General features: G+C 53.1%; 1 protein-coding gene across 2 annotated transcripts in view; it reads left to right on the top strand.

Annotated features, from left to right (window-relative positions):
• Positions 1-22551, top strand: part of AGK (acylglycerol kinase) — a 63097-nt gene that overhangs the window by 22364 nt on the left and 18182 nt on the right. For both annotated transcript variants that reach the window (XM_055123941.1, XM_055123942.1), the window contains exons 3-8: positions 905-944; positions 2594-2673; positions 10558-10633; positions 12624-12716; positions 14712-14744; positions 16424-16518. In XM_055123941.1, coding sequence (XP_054979916.1) covers positions 905-944; positions 2594-2673; positions 10558-10633; positions 12624-12716; positions 14712-14744; positions 16424-16518 — 417 coding nt within the window. The remainder of the gene's footprint in view (positions 1-904; positions 945-2593; positions 2674-10557; positions 10634-12623; positions 12717-14711; positions 14745-16423; positions 16519-22551) is intronic.

Genomic DNA, 22551 nt, shown 5'->3' on the forward strand with positions numbered 1-22551 from the left:
GACATAGGGTTTGCATGTGGTGTTAGTACCTCACGGTGCGTGGCGGGTGCCAAGTCCTGGTCCGCAAGGCAGAGCTCATCTTTTCCCTTCCCAGCTTCTGAAGGGCTCCCACAGCCCTGAGCGGCCACCTTCTCCCTTCAGGGCCAGCCAGGCTGCATCTGTCCTTCAGTGCTTCTCCTTTCTCAGATAACTGCGGGGACCCTGGTGTACAGATGTATGTACCCATACATGTGCTACACTGCTCCAGAAGTCTGCTTCCAGCCATCGCCATCCATTTGCTTGCGTCCACCCAGGCCCTCAAACTTCACCCCCCAGTGGGTAAATGGTCACATCAGAGGTAGAGCGTAGCCTGAAAAGTTTTGGCCACACCCAGTGGTGCTCAGGGCTTCCTCCTGGCCCCGGCGAGCTTCGGGGACCCTGTGGAATGCCAGGGATTGAACCCAAGATGGTTGTGTACAAGGTAGACACCTACTCGCTGTGCTCTCACTCCACCGTCAGCCTGAGAAGCTCTGTTCTTGTAAGGACCCCCGTAGTTGTATCAAGCCCCCCCGAGGAATCCAGACTTATGCCCTCCAGTCACCCTAAGCCTCATCATGGCAGTCTGATTATTTTATTTTATTTTTGGGTCATAAAAAGTAACGTATCCCGAGGTCTGAGGCTTTCAGGACGTGGACATCTAGAGGAGAGGACCGTCCACGGCCTCCCGTAATACGGAAATCCTGATACGGGGCGTCACTCAGAATCAGTTCTCAGATGTGCCCCTGATTTGTTTAATGTCCCCAGGAAACCTTCCTTGGGGCATTTTATAGGGACGAGTCGCACGGTTTAGAAGACACGTTCTCTCTCTCCGTGGCCTTGCGCCTGCCTTGGAAGCTGATGCTCTTCCTCTCTGTTTCCTTCCTAGTGACAACCTGCTGAGGAGAGCGGCCTGCCAGGAAGCTCAGGTACGGCGTTGGCTGTGCTGAACCGGAAACCTGCTCTCTCTCCATGGTGCAGGGGGTCTGGTGCATGCCGGGCGCTGGTTTTTTTGTTTTGTTTTAGAAATTTCCCCCCACTAAATTTATTGATTCATCAATCAGGCCGAGAGCCAACTCGGAATGGGATGCCAGGAAGTGAAACTGCCAGTGGGAGGCTGCTCCCTCGTCCACGCCCCTTAGCCCTGTTCACTTCAGGTCGGCCCGAGAACGGGGGCCTGGACGGGAGCACAGACTAGGAGTCCCTTCGTGCCTGAGCTTTGTCCCCAGCCATCAGACTCGGCCCTGACGCTGCCCTCCAGAGTATCTGTCCAGAACAGGCACCAGGCGTGGGAGAGCAGCTCCCTGCACTCGGACTCTGGCTTTCGTGCCCGCCCCATCCTGGCCCTGCCCGCCTCGGGCAGTCGCCGTGTCGGCCTGTGGGCTGAAGGGCGCAGCTGGCTCTTCCCTCCAGGTTCGCGGTCTCGCCTTGCAGACGCGCCTGTGGCCGGGCCGGCTCCCCGCTAGGAGCCCAGTGGGCTGCTGGGGTGCGAGTGCCCGAGGAGTCCCAAAGGCTCAGGGGGCACAGAGCACGCCCTGGGGGGCCTCCTGCCAGCTGGACCCCCACCTTAGCGTGCAGCTGCTCTAAGTCTGTGTTTTGAGAATCTGCCTTTTTTAGGTGGCTGTAAATGGTTCAGGGAATCCATTTCAGAGAAACACTCATACTCGTTTCAAGGTGAACCTGGCCCAGCCCGGCTTTCCATCAGTACCTGCAGACTCCTGTGGGGGAGGGGAGCAGCCGTTTCTCTCTCCAAGAGGTCGCAGTCGGCCGGAGCCATAGCACAGCTATGAGAGGGCGCTGGCCTTGCCAACAGCCAACCCGGGTTCGAGCCCCAGCGCCCCATCGGGTCCCCGGAGCAACTGAGTGCAGTTTCTGATTCCTGAGTGCAGAGCCAGGGGTGACCCCTGAGCATCACCGGGTGTGACCAAGAACAAGCAAAACAAAGTCACCGTCTCTGGGCCGGCCCTCTCTCGTTGGAGACAGCGCTTCCGTCTGTTCTGTATTTCCAGCTCTCAGAAGTTTAAGAACTCTTGGGGGCCAGGGCCAGGCCTCCTGGGGGTGGTGTGGTATCTGGGGAACCCTGCAGTGCCAGGTCAAAGCCAGGCCTCCGCCAGCAAGGCACGTGCTCCAACCTCTGTGCTCCCTTCAGCCCCGTTCTGTCTGTTTTCAGAGGTACAGAGGTGTGAGGATTTATTGGTAACACAGAGACAAGCGTTGGCAGTAGGGTGGAGAAAGAGATTCTACTCCAAAATCCAAAGACAAATGGATTTACAGTTCCTTTCTGACAGACTATGGCTTCAGTACTCGTGTATCTCATAGAGAAAAGAAAATTATTTCAGTACTTGAATCAGGTTTTTCTTCAATGATTACAGAACAAAATGCAGCTTGTTATCATTAATGGCCTGTGAATTTTGGATGCTTTTAATCAATATGAAATCATGAGAGACTTTTTTTTTTGGTCCCAGAGTAGATACCATTTTTTGCTAGAAGTAAATTTTTTTCCCAGAACATATGAATATATGTCATCACTAATGGAATAAACAGACCTTAATGGAAACTTTTCTTTCCGCTCTTTCAGGTGTTTGGCAACCAGCTCATTCCTCCCCATGCGCAAGTGAAGAAAGCCACCGTCTTCCTCAACCCCGCGGCCTGCAGAGGGTAGCTCCGTCTCACGGCCTCGGGCTCTGGTTTCCAAGGGGGGGAAAGGTCGGAACCGCAGGCAGCTGGTGGCACTGTGGGAGCTGGAAGCAGCCGCCCAGTCCTCCTCTGGAGACAGGATGCCTGGCGGCCCCGAAAGAGCAGTTAGTGAGACACAACTCACACTTCAAACACATACAACACACACACAAACACACACACAATAGTTCTCTGCCAGGGATACAGAATCCTCTGACAGCCCAGAAAGATAGTGAGGTAAAACTAGCTCGCTCTCTCTGTCTCTCTCTCTCTGTCTCTCTGTTTCTCTCTCTCTCTCTCTCTCTCACACACACACACATAGTCTCTTCTCTTGCTCACACAACTCTCTTTCTCACACCCACTCTCTCTCTCACATAGACACTCTCTCACACTCTCACACACACAGACACATACACAGATACACACTATCTCTCACACTCTCTCACACACAGATACACACTCTCTCTCTCTCACACACACACTCTCTCTCTCTCTCTCTCTCTCTCTCTCTCTCTCTCTCTCTCTCTCTCTCTCTCTCTCTCTCTCTCTTTCTCTCTCTTTCTCTCCTGGTAGTGCACGGCCAGCCCTGGCTCTGCACTAGGGGTCACTCCTAGAAGGCTCGGGGGCCATATGGGATGCCGGGGATGGCGCCCTAGTCAGCTGTCAGGTCAGCTGTGGGCAAGGCAGGCGCCCTCCCCGCTGTGCTCTCTCTCACAAGCTGACTGTGTCCAATTGGGCTGAACTCGTTCCAGAACTCTTGAGCAAGTCGCCTCTGCGTGGCGGCACCCTCCGTGGCGGGGCAGGCCCTGGGGGGCTTCACTCCCGCCGCTGGCAGGAGAACTAGGAGGCAGTCTCTGTCTCAGGGCTCTGCATGGCCCAGTGTGCGCGGGACTGGGGCCTCGGGACCGGTCCTTCCTGAAGGTGTCCTGTGAGCTCCTCCCCGGGGGTGTCGCCAGGGGTACGGCCCTCCCCCGGGGACCCCCTCCTGATTGCCCCTTGCGGGTCAGTGTAGTGGGCCCTGTTGGCAGGGAGTGTCTGCGGGAAGGGGTGCCGGGCAGGAGGCCAAAGGCACGGAAAGCAGCTGGGCTTTGGTCAAGAAATGACCTGTCCAGGGTCCTGGAGCCCAGCAGCCGTCCTTGTTAGGGAAGGATGAGGAATGGGGGCGGGTGGGTGCATGCAGATGGGACCAGGGAAGGAATATTAGGACCCTCTACTTCCTGCTCGCTTTTACTGTGAATATTTAAAAAGTGCTCTAGTGTATTAAGATTTTCAAAAGTGCCATAAGCAAAAATAAATAAAAATATGATCAGAAGTCATGGGGCCAGGCATGTGGCGGGCTGATAGAGGGCGTGTCTTAGATGGCCGAGGCCTGGATTGGTCCCGGGATACAAGCGCCCTGAGCTCTGCAGGGGGTCGCCTGGCGGCCCTGGGGCATTGCCCCGGCCTCACAACAATGACAGTCACTAGGACAGGCGTTAAGTAAGGCCCTGGCTTGATCCCCAGTACCACACGCTCCCCTGAGCACAGAGCTGGGAGCAGACTTGAACACCCCCAGATGTGGCCCCCACCACCCCATCTCCCCTTTCCTCCTCTCCCCCCCAAAAAAGTAACAGGTAGGGTTTGTAAAAAGTAATAGCTGGTGTTCATCCCGAGGATCTGAACACAGAGACTGGATTCTGGAGGATCTAGATCAAAGATACCAAGATGGTAAAGGCAGTAACAGGAAGGAGGAGCCGGGCCGGCCTGTAGGCGGTGGGGCGGGTCCTCCTGAGCAAGCTCGGGGCCCTGAACTAAGTCGCTCTTGTCGTTTCTCGGGCTCCCGTGGGTTTGGCCTCAGAGAGGACAGGACACGCTCTCTTTAGAAGCAGCGGAGTCCTCCCCACCCCTCCCCCGGTCCCGGCGGTCACCTGGGAGGACGAACAGCTTCCCAGAGAACCCGCAGCAGCTGCCAGCGCGGGGAGGGCGCGGCTGTGGTCACTGCCAGCTGGCGCCGAGTAGAAGGTACACAGGAGCCACCTCCTCCTCCGGCAGGGGCTGGGGCTCGCCCTGGCCTGTCCACGCTACAGCAGTTCCCGAGGACTTGTGGGCGCACTTCAGTGTGGCCTGAGCACTGACCAACCGACGTCTGCGTCGGCTCCTCAGACTGCCCAGTGGACCACCCCCGAGCCACTCCCCTCCCTCCCGACACAGTGCTCACTCACCGCGCCCGCTGACCACAGGCTCTCACAGCGCGGTCAGGGCGCCCCCTGGTACTGCTGGGCGGGATGTCTGTGGCCAGTCTGGGCTCGGTCCGGCTGCTCTGTGATGCTATGGGGGACACTTCCTTACACCTCAGTTTACTCCTCTGCAGAAGGGGAAGAGGAATGCTTTTATCCTCTACAATCGCCGTAAGGAGTTAGGACCTTTATGGTGTGTGTGACGTCCCCGGGACGCCACATGCCGTGTTCTGGTGTTGTTTCCATTTGATTGTCAGCAGTTGCCGAAATCGGGTCAGCAGCTGACCGGAAGACGAGAGCCAAAGCCTCGTCTGCTCGCCCCCCCCCCCACAGCCCTCTCCTCCAGGGACCCAGGGGACTGCTGACGTAGGGACTTGTTCATCCAACAAAGGGACATACGTCTCCCCAGGTTTTGAAGCTCGGACTTGCCGCGCTGAGTTCTTCCTTCCCGCCACGTTTCCTGTGTGTGCTCTGTGTTTGTGTGGGGGGCCACACCCCGTGGGCACTCTGGGGCTGCTCCTAACTCTGTGCTCAGAGAACCCCACGGCGTGGGGCTCGGGTTTGGCCGTGTGCAAAGCAGGCGCCATAACCCTTGTGCTGTCTTTCTCGCCCCTTACAAGTACTTGAACTTTAGTTTTAGGTTCTACTCACATTTCCTATTTAAGTATAACAGCATTTTAACAGGTGGATGTTCTGGGTTGGTTTATGTTGCTCTGTTTTGGGGCCAGCCTGGTGATGCTCAGGGGTTACCTCCGGCTCTGTACTCCGGAATTACTCTTGGCGGTGCTTGGGGACCCTATGGGATGCCAGAAATCAAACCCAGGTTGGCTGCACTCAAGGCAGGTGCCCTCCCTGCTGGGCCATTGTCCTGCTTGAGGGGCCCAGTGGTGCCCGGGTGGGGCAGGGGTCATCCCTGAACTCCCCGGCCCAACACAGGTCGATTCTTAGACTCTAAGAGCACAGTGAGGGAGCATCTCTGCTGACGTCATCTCCCCGCTTAACTAGGCAGGCCCTGTGCTCGCTTCTAGAAAGGAGCCAGCACCCCCTCCCCGCCCCCGCGAAACTTGCCAGCATCCTTCCTGAAAGTGTTTTCTCCCCCATTTAATTGCATTATTTTTGTCATGTTGGCTCTGCCCTGATACACAATTCATAATTTATCTTGTAGCTATTTAATTATGTAGTACTGGCTTAAAATTACATAAGGGCTTTAATAAATAACTGTATTTAGCATTAATAAATAATGCGCTAAAGAGTAATTACTTTGCGCGCGCGTGTGGGAAGCTGGGGGTTGCTGCGAGTAGGGGTGGGTTTAGTTTAGCTCAGGTGCTCTCTCACCCCTCCTCCTAGGGTGAGTGACACAGTCGCCCCTGCTCGTCCATCTTTTGTGTGTGGCGCCCAGGAGGGACTGTCGTCCTCGCTTCCCTTTCAGAGATGTCCGGTCCCCAGGGCAGCCCTCGCAGGCGTGAGGAAGGCCTCGACGTCCGCGTGTTGTTCGTTGCCCTGCCCCTGCAGTGGGGCTCACACACTGCGTGGGGTCTCCCCTGGGGCCCACGGGGTCCCATCCCTGCGGTGTCAGGATGTCCCCCGGTGCTAGGGGACAGTGCCCACCTGGGGCTTGTCACCCTGCCCCCGAGAGGGCAGTGCTGTGCGGTCCGCCACTCCGGGCCCGATGCTTCCTTCCTGGGTGATGTCAGGGGCCCGCCCGTTCGCCGCCAGTGAGTCAGCGCAGAGGGAGAGGGCTGGCCCAGCCTCGGCCTCCCCGGACGGACGCGCTCCCCTTCCTGGCCGCCCGACCCCCGGGCCTGGGCGCTGAGCGGGAACCAGCAGTGTTGGGCTGAGCGGGGAAGGGGCGTGAGTGTCCCTGCCCTGTGCTTAGCAGCAGAGCGGAGGCTGGGTAGGGGCTCCCTCTCCCTCTTCCGCGCCCAGGGGGGCCCTCGGGTGCTTACCGTCTTCCCGGGGTCCGTGGGAAGGTTTCCGTGTGTCTCGGTTCTGTTTTAATTCGTGAGCGGCGGTTCTCGCGGGGCGGCGGGTCCGTTGTGGTTCCGATTGTGGTTACGAATGTCGCATCTGCTCTGTGTGTCGGGCTGTGCTCCTCGTCTTCTCCCTGCCTGCCTCTTCAGCCTCTTAGGGTTGCCGAGGGCCCCCGGCAGTTCCACATGTGCCTCGGTTTCCCCCGAAGTTGTGTCCGAGGATACAGTGCCAGCCTCCCTGGCACACAGGAGCCCCTCCCTTAGGAGGAGGGCTGCATAGCTGTGAGAGATGACGGGCATAGATTATTCTGGACGGCATCGTTTTTGTTCTTCCCGGTCCGGGGTGATAGTCGGAGTATTTGGGCAGAAGACAAATCAGCTGGCATGTCTCATGTTGATTCTGGGCCACCGGCGGGGGTGTGGTGGGGATGGGGGGGTGCACACGGTTCCTTTTCGCAGCCTCCGTCTGCACCCCCTGGTTCCTCTGCTATGGCTTTGGCCTCCAGAGCTGAATTGGACCGGAGTCCTGATCAGAGTGATGTGATGCTTTTAAGATGAATCTGCTGACTTTCCCGAGGGCTGGTGGACTGCACTGGATATCCCCCCCGGGCCATTTCCTTCTCAGAAGTCCATGTCATTAATTTTTCACTTGAGAATGAATTAAGCTGAATTAATACTTAAGCACTTTCTTTCCTTCTCTCTTCCTTTTTGGCGGCGGTGGTGGTGGGGTACGCCTGACCGTGCTCAGGGGGCTAATCCGGAGCGGGCTGACTCCTGATGGTGCTCGGGGGACCATGTGGTACCTGATTTGGACTCATGCCATGCTCCCGTAGGGGCTTAAATACGCCCAAGTGCCTTTGAGTGTGTCTGACATTACCCTGGAGACCCGGGTTCCAGGATTAAAAGGATCTGGGGGAGCTGGGAGAGGGTGCAGCAGTTTGGGCGCGTCCTGAGCACGTGTTGGACCTCGTCTGGTCCCCAGCACCATAGGCTGCCCCGAATACTGTGAGGTGGCCTGGCTACTCTCCAGCCCGGGGCCATCTGGGCAGACCCACTTGCATCGAGCCACCGATCTGTTTGACTCAGAATTCCTGGTGGGTGCCCCCAGGCCAACTGGGGACAGGTCCCCCCTCCAAATAACACAATACTTGGGCGTCAGTTTTTGGTTTTTGTTTTGTTTTTAGTTTTTTGCTTTTTGGGTCATACCTGGCGATGCACAGGGGTTACTCCTGGCTCTGCACTCAGGAATCACCCCTGGCAGTGCTCAGGGGACCATATGGGATGCTGGGAATTGAACCCGGGTCAGCCGCGTGCAAGGCAAACGCCCTACCCCCTGTGCTATCACTCCAGCCCCATTGGGCGTCAGTTTTTGCAGGCGTTCACTCATGCAGAGCAGATGCTCTAACAGGGCAGGCGCCCCAGGGTCTTGTCGGAACTGTGGATTATCCTAGAGTCACATTAGATTATTTTCCCTTTCCTAGCAGAAACGTAAGCCTCTGTGGAAAAGAACTTTGCTTTATTATTATTATTTTTTTCCTCTAGGAATTTCATTGTAAGTTAAAAAACGCAGGAACTGGAGATACCCCTAGCTTCCAAAATTCTTAAAAATCATGCAAGCACGTATGAGGTGCTGAGTTCAAAGATGGGCATTTACCTTTGGCTGCCGTCCAGATATACATGTGTCTTCCCCGAGGAGGTCGTGTCTGCGGAGTCGGAACTAAGCAGTCTGTGTTGTTCTGTACCCTGGACCACCCGGACTCTTTAGCCACTGATCTCTAGATAAGTGCGTGGACACCCGTGCTCTTGTTGCACGTGTGTCTGTTTCAGGTGTATTTCCTTCGGGATTTCCTGCTCCTAGGCGGGTATAGAGGACTTAGTAGGTGCTCAGTAAACACGTGGTGACTGGCTCCCACTCTCCCAAGGAGACGTGATGTCACAGGAAGGTGAGCATGCAGACCCCAGAGCAGGAGATGGTCTTCCTGTTTATTTATTTATTTTAGGGGGGATGGTTTGGTAAATGAACAGGTTTGGTAATGATGGTTATAAAGTCTGTTGCTGGAAGAAACATCGCCCGTCTCGCGGGTGCGTTGTGTTCCTGCGTCCGGACTCGGGGAGTGGGGAGTGGGAGCCCGCCGTGCCGGCCCCGGGCCCTCGCTTTCCCCCTGCAGCCACCCGCTTAGGCTCCTCTTGCCCCGTCCCGTCTCCGGGTTAAAGGACCCGACCTTCAGCCCCAGCAAGAGGCCTGGGTGATCTTACTGCCCACCCAGCCGCGGGCTTAGCTCTTGGCCGGCTTCTGACGTGCCCGTGGCACCTTTGGGGTGGCGGGGGCACAGTTGGCGTCTTCAGAAAGGCCCGCCCGCCCGCCTCACCTGCCCCCCCCCCACCCCCGCACAGCACCGCTGGCTGGTGGCTGCGCTCTGGCTGCAGATGGGATCCTGAGCCCTCAGGCAGGAGGGGGTGGGACCAGTGGGTCTCAGAGGGGGCTCTCCACCCCTCCAGCAGGGGGCGTGCGTGTTCGCCCCCTCCCTCTCTTCCTCTCTCCCTTTCTCCCTCTCTCCCTTTCTCTCCCCCTCTCCCTCTCCCTTTCTCTCTTCCTCTCTCCCTCTTTCACTTTCTCTCTCCCTCCCTCTCTTCCTTCCTCCCTCTCTGTCTGTCTCCCTCCCTCTCTCCCTTTCCTTCTCCCTCTCTCCCTTTCCTTCTCCCTCTCCCTCTCTCCCTTTCCTTCTCCCCCTCTCTCTCTCTCTTCTCTCTCCCTTTCTCCCTCCCTCCCCCTCTCCATTTCTCCCTCCCCCTCCCTCCCTCTCTCCCTTTCCTTCTCCCTCTCTCCCTTTCTCTCTCTCCCCCTCTCCCTCTTCCTCTCTCCCTCTTTCTCTTCCTTTCTCTCTCCCCCCTCTCTCCCTTCCTCCCTCCCTCTCTCTGTCTCTGTCTCTCTGTCTCCCTCCCTCTCTCCCTTTCCTTCTCCCTCTCTCCCTTTCTCTCTCTCCCTTTCCTTCTCCCTCTCTACCTTTCTCTCTCTCCCCCTCTCCCTCTCTTCTTCTCTCTCCCTTTCTCCATCCCCCTCTCCATTTCTCCCTCCCCCTCTCCGTTTCTCCCTCCCTCTCTCCTTTCTTCCCTTCCTCCCTTCCTCCCTCCCTCTCTCTGTCTCTGTCTCTCTGTCTCTCTCTCCTCTCCACCCCCTTTGCCAGCTGTTGATTTGCCACTTTGCTGGTGGTCTGTACTGTGAAAGCTCCAGTTCGGAGATGCCCCTTCTTTTCCCTTCCCCCTGACCTGGAGTGAGGCAAGCTGGAGATGGGGGCATCATCCAGTCTGTAGAAACTCATTTCTCACCCACCTTCCTGTACCTGTATAAGTGAAGTGGGTATTGTGGGCCGGAGAGAGCACAGTGGGTAGGGCGCTTGCTTTGCACGAGGCCTACCTGGGTTCAATCCCCAACACCCATATGATCCCCCAAGCACCGCCAGGAGTGATCCCTGAGTGTAGAGCCAGGAGTCAGCCCTGAGCCCTCACATGAAACAGTAGCGACTGCAGTTTGCTCTTGACCCTGGTTTAAAAGGAGGGGAAAAAAAAAGCAGGCATTCTGTAGTCTGTGTATTGACTGGTCTAGCGAAGGTGGTTGGCCTTCTCATTCTTCCTCTGTACAACTCATGCTAAGATATTTGTATTTTTCCCTCTGTCTCCAGCAAAGCCAGGTCCCTGTTTGAGAAGAATGCCGCCCCGATTTTGCACCTGTCTGGCATGGATGTGACCGTCGTCAAGGTGAGCAGGGCCTGGCGTGGGCCTCGCTCAGTGCCTCTCTGAGCTGGCGAGCGGACCCCGGGCCTCCCCCTGCCGAGGTTGCCCCAGCGAGGAGGGGACCACGAGCGCGTGGGGCGCCCTGGGGCCCTCAGCACCCAGAAGAGCAGCTGTGGGAGTCTGCCTTTGTCTCCTTTCGTTAGACTCGTGAGATCCTGGTCTTCTGGAATAGCTCGTTGGTACTATTGAGAATTCTTTTCCTGAGGGCCGCAGAGATAGTACAGTGGGTAGGACATTTGCCTTTCATGCTATGACCCAGGTTCAATCCCTGGCCCCCTATATGGTCCCCCAGCCAGGAGAGATTCTGGGTACAGAGCCAGGAGTGAGCCCTGAGTATCATCAGGTGGCCAAGAAAACCAGTAACAACAACAATGACAGTTCTTTTCCTGAAGCTGAAAGTGTGAGGAATCAGTTTCATGGCAGTTCACATACCATTTGACATTTTCTCCCTGCTAAGGGATTTTATTTGTATTTATTCTTTTTTTTTTTTTTTTTTTTGGCTTTTGGGTCACACCTGGCAATGCACAGGGGCTACTCCTGGCTCTGCGCTCAGGAATTACTCCTGGCGGTGCTCAGGGGACCATATGGGATGCCGGGATTTGAACCCGGGTCGGCCGCGTGCAAGGCAAATGCCCTACCCGCTATGCTATCACTCTAGCCCCTATTTGTATTTATTCTTTGGGTCACACCCAGCAGTGCTCCGGGGTTACTCCCTGGCTCTGCGCTCAGAAATCACTCCTGCCGGGGCTCAGGGAACCATGCGGGATGCTGGGGGTCTGGGATCGAGCTGGAGTTGGCTGCAGGCAAGGCAAACACCCTAGCCAGTGGACTATCCCTCCAGTCCCTCTGGCGAGGAATTTTAAACAGTTAAGCTTCAGACTTTGGGAGGTTTGGGAGGGAAGGAGAAAGGGAACCCGAACTCAGAGGGAATCGTGTTGTTTCGGAGCATGCCTGAAGACACTATTGGGGGTTTTTTGCTTCCTTGTGCCACGAGGCCCCTCCTGGTGGTGGTCAAGCACTGCATCCGTCTCTGAGGCCAGGGGTCGCTCCTGGTGGTGCTCAGGGCATCAGCAGTCCAGGGGATGGAACCCAGACCACCTGCATGCACAGCGGGCACCCAGCACGTGGAGCTAGCTCTCTGACTCGCCTCTGGACTCAGGGAGGTGTGTTAGTGCCCACAGACGGGCAGAGGGGTGCGTGTATGTTGGGGGAGTTGGGGAGAATCTGTGCCTGCCATGTTTGTACGTCTGCGTTAATCCCTGTTCTATCTCCCCAGCCCTGTGGCCCTTCCTTTGAGAGGAAGAAGCTGGGGGTTGGAATGATAACACAGCGGGGAGGGCGTTTGCCTTGCACACGGCCGACACAGGTTCGATTCCCAGCATCCCGTATGGTCCCCCGAGCACCACCAGGAGTAATTCCTGAGTGCAGAGCCAGGAGTGACCCTTGAGCATCGCTGGGTGTGACCCAAAAAAGCAAAAACAAACAAATAAATAAATAAATAAATAAATAAATAAATAAAGGGAGATGCTGATTCACCGGTCTCCCCAGTGCTTTTTTATTCCGTAAGTCTGACACCGTATAATTGATGCATAATTGCTTTGGCGACCAACCATTTAGTCCTCCGAGTCTGTTAGTCTTACAGAACTTCAGGAAAGATTCGGGGTCAGACCTTAAGGAAAAGATCCTGCACTTCTTTTCTTTGTTTTTTTTTTTTTTGCTTTTTGGGTCACACCTGGCGATGCACAGGGGTTCCTCCTGGCTCTGTACTCAGGAATTATTCCTGGCGATGCTCAGGGGACCATATGGGATGCTGGGAATCGAACCCGGGTTGGCCGCGTGCAAGGCCAACACCCTCCCCGCTGTGCTATCGCTCCAGCCCGGTCCTGCACTTCTGACCCTCTGGCCTCGCGGCTCTGAGATGATGCATTTGCCTCAAGCTCCTTTTGTGTTCCAGACAGATTATGAGGGCCAAGCCAAGAAGCTTCTGGAGCTGATGGAGAGCACAGACATGATCATCGTCGCGGGAGGCGACGGGACCCTGCAGGAGGTATGGCCGTCTTTCCGTCGCGTGGAAAGGGAGACCGGGAGCAGCGGCCCGTGGTGGCCGTGGTGGAAGCGAGTGGCTCCCGGCTCCGCCTGCCCCGGGCCGGTCTCTGCGGCCAGGCGGGCTCTCTGTTCTCCTCACTGTCACTGCATCGCTCCGTGGAGGCCCCACACCGTAGAAGAGACCTTCTTTGCTTTCCTTTTTTTTTTTTTTTCCAAATTGACGTTGGATCCACTTAGAGTCCAAGCGATGGTGGGTCTGGTTTTGCCTTTGGAAGGTCCAGCTCAGCTTAGGGCCCTTTTGTCGGGGAGTCTCGGCAGACCCCGGGTTCCCCAGGCGGCGTCGCCTCTGTGCTTCGCCTGTCCAGGTGTGCACATCCGCCTTCACTATGAAACCGGCCCCCTTAAGGCTGACTTGGGTCCAGTGGGCAAGCGAGTGCCCCCCCTAAAGCGGGCGCCAGCTGCCGTCCTAGACTGGGCCCTGCAGGCCCCCAGCAGGGCTGCCCTCCCGCCCCATCCTGCCTACTGCACCTCCTGTCTGCCGGCCTCGTGCCACCGTTTTGCAGTTCCGTTGGCGAGCAGAGAGGCCGTGTGGCGTGGTCCGGGTGTGCTGCAGCGGTTACGTGAACCTTCGTGAGCTGCTTTTGCACCCCGCAGGCTCCTATCTTGGCATTGTTTTAGACGGCGTCCTACTGACGCGTGCGGAACCCTGAGCGCATGCCATCCCAGCTGAATCCCGACGCCCAGCAAGGTGGAGGAGGCAGAGGAGGTTAGGGGCAGCCTTTGCTTGCCAGAACGTTCTGCTTTTCATGTAAAATTTTGAATCTCGGCACCATGATTTCCAAAGGTGTCCAGAATAAAGTTTAGGGCACCCAGTGTTCCCACACCAGTCCCACCAGTGTTGGCTTCCTGCCAACGATGACCCACTCTGGGTTCCCTCCCACCCTCCAGCCTCCATGGCAGAACCTTTTTAAGAAAGACACAGATTGGGACTGGAGCGATAGCGCAGCAGGTAGGGCGTTTGCCTTGCACGTGGCTGATCTGGGTTTGATTCCCAGCATCCCGTATGGTCCCCCGAGCACCTACAAGAGTAATTCCTGAGTGCAGAGCCACGACTAAGCCCTGAGCATCACCAGGTGCGAACCAAAAAGAAAGAGAGAGAGAGAGAGAGAGGGAGAGAGGGAGAGGGAGAAAGGGAGAAAGGGAGAGGGAGAAAGGGAGAAAGAGAGAGAAAGAAAGACACAGATTGTAAGTTTCGTATCATCCCGGTCACCCGGGTGTGTGTGTGGACATGCACAGATAGACGGGGACCGAGGGGATCCGCCCCAGCCCACAAGGAAGAAACAATGATCAATATCCGGTATGGAGGGATTATGACAAAGGGATTTTTTTCAGATATTTTTCACTTTTTACAAGGATACATATTAAACTTTTAAAAAGAATAATTTATGTAAAAGATTCTAGTTGAAATCTCTCTTGGGGACCAGAAAGATAGAACAGGGGTGAGGTGCCCACCTTGCAAAGACCAGGTTTGATCCCCAGCACCATGTAGTGCTCCTGAGCCCTGCAGGGGTGACCCCTGAGTACTACCCGTGTGGCCCCGATTCTCTCTCCCCCCCGCCCGCCCCAGTATATTTTACCAGAGTAGCTTCTGTTCCCCTGGTTATTGTATTCATCTGTAAGAAATCTTTATTGTGAGCAGACTTACGAGTGAGGCAATGTGCTGTTCAATGTGAGGGCCCTGTGGTGCCAGGGACCACCAGGGCCACCCTGGAGCAGGCGGGGAGGGGGTGGGGTTAGACCCAGCAGCACTCAGGGGCCGGGTGGTGCCGGGGATGGAACCCAGGTCAGGTGCAGCCCGGAACCGTCTCCCTGCGCATCTTCTCATATGTAGGTAGAAAGCACGGGCAGGTGGGTAGCTGTGAACACTGGGTCGAGTTCTAGGACGATGACGGCACATTTGTTCATGATTTTGTAACGTTTTCTCTCACCGTTGCAGGTCATTACTGGGCTCCTCCGACGAGCGGACGAGGTGAGCCTTCGTGAAAGCCTGGATGATTGCCGTCAGCGCTTGCTTTTTTTCTCCTGTGTCTCGGGCTCACCATGTCGCCCTTGGGCCGTCAGAGGTGGGGTCTGGGGGGAGCTGCGGGTGACAGGGGATGAGCAGCGGCTGCCCGAGCCAGGACTTCCTCCGGGCGCCCGGGGTGCTTAGACAGAAGGATCTCCTACAGAAAGCTTCGAAGAACTTCCCCCGAAATAGATGGCGGGATATTTATACACTGGAAGCCACTCAGCAGTCCAAGCGAGGGAGCTAAGGTTATAAATAACCGCAGGGCTTGAATCTAGAACACGTTTCACTATCAGGTGGTTGCTGCGTCCATTATCAGCGACACGTACATGTAATGCTGAAATGTACCATCAGTTCAGCAAAACAGTGCGTAGGTGTGTGAGTAGATATATTTGATCCCCATTAAAAAAAAAATAGTGGGCTGGAGCGATAGCACAGCGGGTAGGGCATTTTGCCTTGCACACGGCCGACCCGGGTTCAATTCCCAGCATCCCATATGGTCCCCTGAGCACCACCAGGAGTAATTCCTGAGTGCAGAGCCAGGAGTAACCCCTGTGCATTGCCGGGTGTGACCCAAAAAGCAAAAAAAAAAAAATAGTGGTACCAAAAAAAAAATCAGACTGCCAAATTATGTTATGTATTTTAGCTGAAGTTTTAAAATTTGGAAAACAAATGTGCTGTCAGTGGATGCCTGGAGGACATTGTTCAGGAACCCAAAGGTGGCTGGAATGGAGGCGCCCAGCCGCAGGGGGTCGTTTCCATGGGAACAGAGCGAGCCGCACTTCCGTCCAATCTCAAGACATCTGATGCTGGCATCTAAATTGTAACATTTAAGTCTTGGTCTTGATGGTATTTGTTACATTATTTTATATGCCTTTTCAATACTAGTCTTATAGGCTTGAGAAATATCGTTTTATTTTATAAAAATAAACAGAATGTTATTTATAAATGTTACATCTTATGGGCAGCATTCTGTTTGAGGTGATGTCAAGTAAAATGCAGTACATTTGGTAGCAGAAGGCAGAAGCTGCTCTGCCCTCCCTTTCGTGCCGGGAGGTGCGTGCTCATCCTCGCCGTCGGGGGGAATGTGGACGTCGGAGTGCCGGATTCCCCAGCCTGCTTCCTTCTGAGAATTGCTCACTCAGCCTCTGCTTGCTGGGGCCAGTTCATTAAGCCCCCTGCTATGCCTCTCACCGGCCATTGTTCTAACACATCGGGTATTATGCCCCTTCTGTGGAATTTTCTCCACAAAGTTTCCTGATAGTATGACGTGATACAGTTCCCATCCCGGGAGTTCACTTAGCGTTAAGAATATCGTTTTCCTAATGCTACTAAGACCCTCATCTTATATCATTAAGACCCTCATTAAGACCCTCATTAAGACCCTCATTTAATAAATTACTAAGACCTTCTCTTTCCTAATCAAATTTCTTACAGTGCGCTGCCGTGGATGGCACCCCAGTATCTCTCCGGAAGTTGGGGCGTGGTTGACTTCCCCGCCTGCCTCCTTCTGGGGACTGACCACTCTGTCAGTGTCGCCTGATCCCTGGGCTGGGGTTGGCGGGGAGGCTGCCCGGGTTGGTGCCTTTGTTTGTCTGTGCCTGATCTGAGAAGAGTCAAGCGGTTTCTCTCCGCCCCCGCAGGCCACCTTCAGCAAGATCCCCATCGGCTTCATCCCGCTGGGCCAGACCAGCAGCCTGAGTCAGACCCTCTTTGCCGAGAGCGGAAACAAAGTCCAGTAGGTTGTCAATGGGGGGGCGCTGGCGTGGTGGGCGCGGAGCTGGGGGTGGACCGTCTAGGGCCCATGTGACTTGTCCGTGTGCGCGAATGCAGAGCCCTTGTGAGTTTGGGGGCCCTGAGGCCTGGGCTCGTCGAGGGGAAGGCCTGCCTTTCCGTGCCTCGGGCCCCCCCAGTGAGTGTGGGGGGAATGCTGGCGCTCTGCCCCACCCCACCAGGTCTCACGCCGAGATGGCTTAAGTGTAGGATGACAAATAGGCGGTCCCTCGAGGGCCCTGAGCTGGCAGCCCCCCCTCATTATCTCCGTACGATCAGTGGCTGGGACATCTGAATGAAGCCCGTCCCTTGGGGAATGCCTTGTGAGGGGGACGGCCAGCCACGTGGCCGTGGCATCTCAATTAAACGGCATCAGTTCTGACGGGGTCTTTATGGAAGACGTGCCCCGGCACACAGATCACTGTGGCTGTTGTTTTCTGTCCAGCACGTGATGGAAATAGAACTTTAGGTTTCTGAAGAGTCAGGATCCTAAGTTTGTGACTGCGAGCGGGTCCACGGACTCGGCTGACAGTAGCGAACAGATGGCTTTCAGGCTGTTGCTGGCACTTGTTTGATCCTCAGTGTAAGTTGTATGACTTAGTGGAGGAAATCAGTAACTATTTGTTGAATAAGTTAATTAAAATCTTCTTAGGACAGTCTAGATATAATATAACCTGCTAGGCTCTATTGCTATAATAAGACTCAGGTGGGTTTTCTTTTTCCTGCTTTAGGATTTTGGTGAGGCAGAGTTTCATGACTATGCTTTTATAGTATAAAAATAGGATTTAACTTATAATATTATGATTATATTAATATTTCATGTTAATATTGATATAGTATTTATATTATAAATTAAATGTTACAGTTATTACATTGTAGTTATACGTTAAATGCTGTTATAATATTAGGAATCGATGTCTAATAGGAATCAGTGTCTTTTTTTTTAATGTTTATTTTTCTTTTTTAACTTTAATTATTTTTTCTTTGTAAAAACCTCAGCCCTTGTATCAGACACCAGGCATGAACCACACGTGTATCAGGGCTTGCAGCCTTCATGTACATACGAGGGGGTTCCAGCTCTCCCCCACTCATCTCAAACCTAACGGAGGTGGAATAGTGCTTGGCACCCATTTTAGTCCCGGCGAGACTTTCCATGGCGATGGATAGGGCACGCACAGTTCCACCCAGACCCTTGGCTTGTCTGAGCCCTGCCCGCTGGTTGCTCTGGCCGGGCGCTCTCCAAACATCCTGCCCACCCGCCACCGCGGCCGGCCAGGGCCTTTCGCCCTCCCTGCACCCTAGACAGCTCCTCTGCCCCCTCAGGCTGCCGTGGACTGTGAGAGGCGCCCCCATACCCCCCCACTACTTGGGAGCCCCTGGCCTGCCCTGCAGCCCGCTAGGACAGGGAACAGCCTGAGGGGTTAGCCCGAGCTTAGAGTTCCCCAGACTCAAACGAAAAGTATTGCTGCTGCTCTTTAGAATTTTTGGGTTTTTTTGGGGGGAGGGCCACCCCTGGTGATGTTCAGGGTTCAATCCTGGCTCTGGACTCAGGAATCACTCCTGGCAGTGCTCTGGGAACTAGATGGGATGCCGGAGATCGGACCCAGGTTGGGCACATGCCAGGCAAGCTTCCCTACCTGCTGCACTGTTGTTGCTCCACCCTTCTCTTTATATATATATATATTTAAAAATCATAAAACTTAATTTACAGGCATGCTCCAGGGCTTAAGGTAATTAAGTCTGCCCCAGGCTGCAGATTTTATAGCCCTCTTAACATGGTAGAGACCCAAGACCTTTTAAAAGAACAAGGCTTTGCTTTTTTTTTTTTTTTTTTTTTTTGCACTGCAGTGAAGATTTGTTGTCCCCATAATTACTACAGAAAGAAAAAAAAAAAACCCTGGAATTCAAGGTAATTGGATTGCAGGTAAATAATCTTAAATGTGGCTGTTCTGTGCAATCGTCTTGCTTTATTTAGAATTTTCAATTATCGCTAGAGAAAGATAAATTTAAGCTTGCATTTTGCTGTCTTCTGCCAAGAAATCTGGGAAAAGGCAATGAATAAAAGAAGGTCATTTAGTTGTATCATCTTTCGAAAGATCCGTCTCTCCAGAGCTCCGCTACACCTCTCGGTGGCCCGCCTGGAGGAGGGCCAGTGTCCCCGCGTCCTTTCTGGTGGTTTCCTCCTGAATTCACATCACGGTCACAGCCTCGCTTCCTGCCATGTCGAGTCTCCCGTTCTGAACTGCCGCCTTCTTCCTGCATAGCGTCTGTGCTGAAGGGACGGAGTCAGATAAGGAGTCCTAGGGAAATGTGGGAAAGTAAAACTTGTATTTCAGCTTGTTGACCCCGTAGCTCTGAGTGTAAATATAAGAATCCAAGGTAACATACCAGAATTGTCAAGTGTCTTAAAATGCAATTAACTTTGTTAGAAACACGAGGTCAAGAGGCTCCGATTTGTGAATCTGGAGCGTCTCTCAGACCCAGTCACCCACCAGGACGAGGGTGGGGTGGGGGCTGCGGTGGAGCGCCAGGTTGACTTGCTGGTGGGATGCACAGGCGCCCGTTGGCTCCACGGAGGGCAGCCGCGCCCTGTGAGGTGGGCCTGAACCCCCTTCTCTTCGCTCACGTTAGCTCTGTTGTCTTGGGGCTTTTGTCTCACCGAGTCCGTTTCCTCACCTGTATTGAGCGAGTGACAGCTGTAGTCCGTCAGAAGGTTGTAGAAACAGCTGAAACTGCACGTGGTCCCCGAGCAGGGCCAGGTGTGGCCCAAAAACCAGAAAAAAAAGAAAAAGAAATCTTAAGGTACTTCCTAAACAACTCCTGTCTCGTAAGTGTGCTTAATAAATCCTTAATAATTATCCTATTCATTTTTCTAACGTGCAACAGCAAGGCAGTGGACACTGTGAAACTTTTTGCAAGAAGTAGCACTGTAGCACTGTCATCCCGTTGCTCATCGATTTGCTCGAGTGGGCACCAGTAACGTCTCCATTGTGAGACTTGTTACTGTTTTTAGAAAATTTGAAAAAAAAAAACAGATTGCAAGCCCCTATAAAAAAAATCAAGAATTACTAAGGGATAAACCTGACCAAATATGTATGAGTCATATGCTGGAAGCTACAAAGCCTTGAAAAAGCAATGGAAAGGAGCTGAGTGACTGGAGAGCTGTCACGTGCAAGGCTGAGGACTTAGGTGTCACTTCTCTCTAAAATGACCTGTAAATTCAACAGAATCTCAGAGTTGCAGAATATTCTTATAGAAATTGAGAAGTAGATTCTAAAATTGATATGTAACAATTAAGGGATCAAGATAGAATAAAAGAACAATGAAGTTTCAATACTTACTGAAACTTAAAAGTTGGCAAAATAATAGCCTCGTGAATTATTAGAAGGAAGTATCCAGAATTAGGATTTTTTTTTTTAATGGTGCCACCAAGGAAATGAATTCAATGGGTTAGATTTAAATATTGAAATAATTGGCAGTTATTTCAACAAGTGATACTAATCTGAACGTATACATATATATATAATATATATATGTACACACACACATATATATAAACTCATGTGAGTTAATGGAGCAACTTTCTCTATTGACTATATTGATATAAAGGAATTATTTAAATGATTTACATATAATAATAGAATTTTTTGTTTGTTTTTGGGGGCCACACCCAGCTATGCTTAGGAGTCATTTCTGACTCTGCACAAAGGGATGACTCCTGGTGGTGCCAGGGGGAACCATATGGGATGCTGGGGATCGAAACCCGGTCAGCCTTATATAAGGCAAATGCTCTACCTGTTGTGCTATGGCTCCAGCCCCAAGATGGAATAGTCAAATTTTATGTTTTTTAAGGTGTCTGTCTTTTGGAGATACATAGTAAGCATTTATAAAAATGAAGTGTTGAGGGGCTGGAGCAATAGCACAGCGGGTAGGGCATTTGCCTTGCACACAGCTGACCCAGGTTCGATTCCCAGCATGCCATATGGTCCCCTGAGCACTGCCAGGGGTGATTCCTGAGTGCAGAGCCAGGAATAACCCCTGTGCATCGCTGGGTGTGACCCAAAAAGCAAAAAAAAAAAAAAAAAGAAGTGTTGAGACTTCTGGAATTTGCTTTAATTAATGCAGATTCAAGGGTTTAGGGTAAGGATAAGATAGGAGACATTTTCTCTGTTCTTTGAGAGTTTATTGTTGTTCATTTGCTTTTTATGGTGCTAGGGATTGAACTAGGGGCTTCATACCTGCAAGGTGTGTGCCCAAATGCTGAGCCACTTCCCTGATTCCTTGCATTTTTTGGATATACTTGAAACATTATAGAAAAACATGTATTTATGCAGGCAGCTGTTATTGCCTATCACGGGCCATGGGCTGTGCCAAGTCTCCGGGAGGAGGTGGATGATAAAACAATTATGTTACAAACTGTGAAGGAAGTGAATCGAGTTCTGTGACAGGCTTACGGGGAGATCTACCTGTGCTAGTTGGGTTAGATGGGGACATTTCAGCCAAGATTCATGTGTGGTGGGAATGGCAGCTAGTCAAAGAGAAAGCACAGAGGCTCCAGGTCCGATGGACGGGCCGGGCGAGAAAGTGCTAGGTGTCGGGATATTTGCTCTTTATGCTCTGATTGTGCATGTCCCCAGTGCAACATCGTTAGGAGGGCCGAGTCGAGATAGACTTCTAAGATCTCAGGGGAAGGACGAAATGAGATGTTACTGAGTCCACCCGAGAAATCGGTGGTTAACGGGATTTCGTGATTTGTGATGCTCTGATTGCGGCCAGCTTCTTCCTGGCCCCTTGTTGATGAACTGTTTCTTTGCTGGCTCTCTCTCAGACAACTGAGACTGTGAGCGGAGAGCTGCCTCTGAGCCTGCCGCAGTTCCTCCTGGCCGCGGTGGTAGCGATGGGTATCGGCCTTTTGAAATTAAATCTTCACCATGCGCATGTAGACACAGTGTCTTGTGTCTTTGGACAAAAGACACCGTGATTAAAAGGAGGTATACGCTAGTCATCCTGGAAAAGAAGAGATATATCTTCTGGGTTATGGGCCGTGTTTGCTAGGGTAAATCCAACAAATCTTAAAACTCCAAACCTAGAATCTCAAAAACGTTTTCTCTTCTGTTACCCTTCGGTTGTTAGGGTGAAAAGAAATTTGGTTTTGGAAAGTGCCCGACTTTCTTACAAGGAATGGAAGACATTGTTCTTCCTTTAAGTGTCATTTTCCACTGAGAGTCAGGCATAATGTAGAAATCCAGGGAATACTGAGTAAAAAAATAGGTGTTGCTTTTTATAAACCTCTCTTTCCCAAAGCCTTTTCTTTTTGTCTGCTAGAGTGTCTAGCGTTCCACTGAATCTGATTCTTGTCATACTCCTCTGTTTTGCTTTCTTAGAATATTAAGGAATGTCTTTTAATTAGTGGCTGGAGCGATAGCACAGTGGGTAGGGCATTTTCCTTGCATGAGGCTGACCCAAGTTTGATTCTTCCGCCCCTCTCGGAGAGCCCGGCAAGCTACTGAGAGTATTTCGCCCGCATGGCAGAGCCTGGCAAGCTCCCCGTATTTGATATGCCAAAAACAGTAACAACAAGTCTCACAATGGAGATGTTACTGGTGCCCGCTTGAGCAAATCGATGAGCAATGGGATGACAGTGACAGTCTTTTTATTGACCGTTAGCACCCTGGGAGGCATGTGTGTGGGTATCTGTAGGTTATGGGGCTGTGGGATGTGTGAGATGTGTGTGTGTGTGTAGGGGGGGATAGTGTGCATGAATCAGTAGCGTGTGTGGTGTGTGAGAGGTATGATGTGTGAGGGGTGTGTGTGTAGTGTGTGAGGTATGATGTGTGAGGGGTGTGTGTGGAGTGTGTGAGGTGTGATGTGTGAGGTGTGTGTGTGGTGTGTGTGAGATGTGATGTGTGAGGTGTGTGTGTGGAGTGTGTGAGGTATGATGTGTGAGGTGTGTGTGTGGAGTGTGTGAGGTATGATGTGTGAGGTGTGTGTGGAGTGT

Source organism: Sorex araneus, chromosome 1 (assembly GCF_027595985.1).
Source record: "Sorex araneus isolate mSorAra2 chromosome 1, mSorAra2.pri, whole genome shotgun sequence".
NCBI classification, from domain to species: Eukaryota; Metazoa; Chordata; class Mammalia; order Eulipotyphla; family Soricidae; genus Sorex; species Sorex araneus.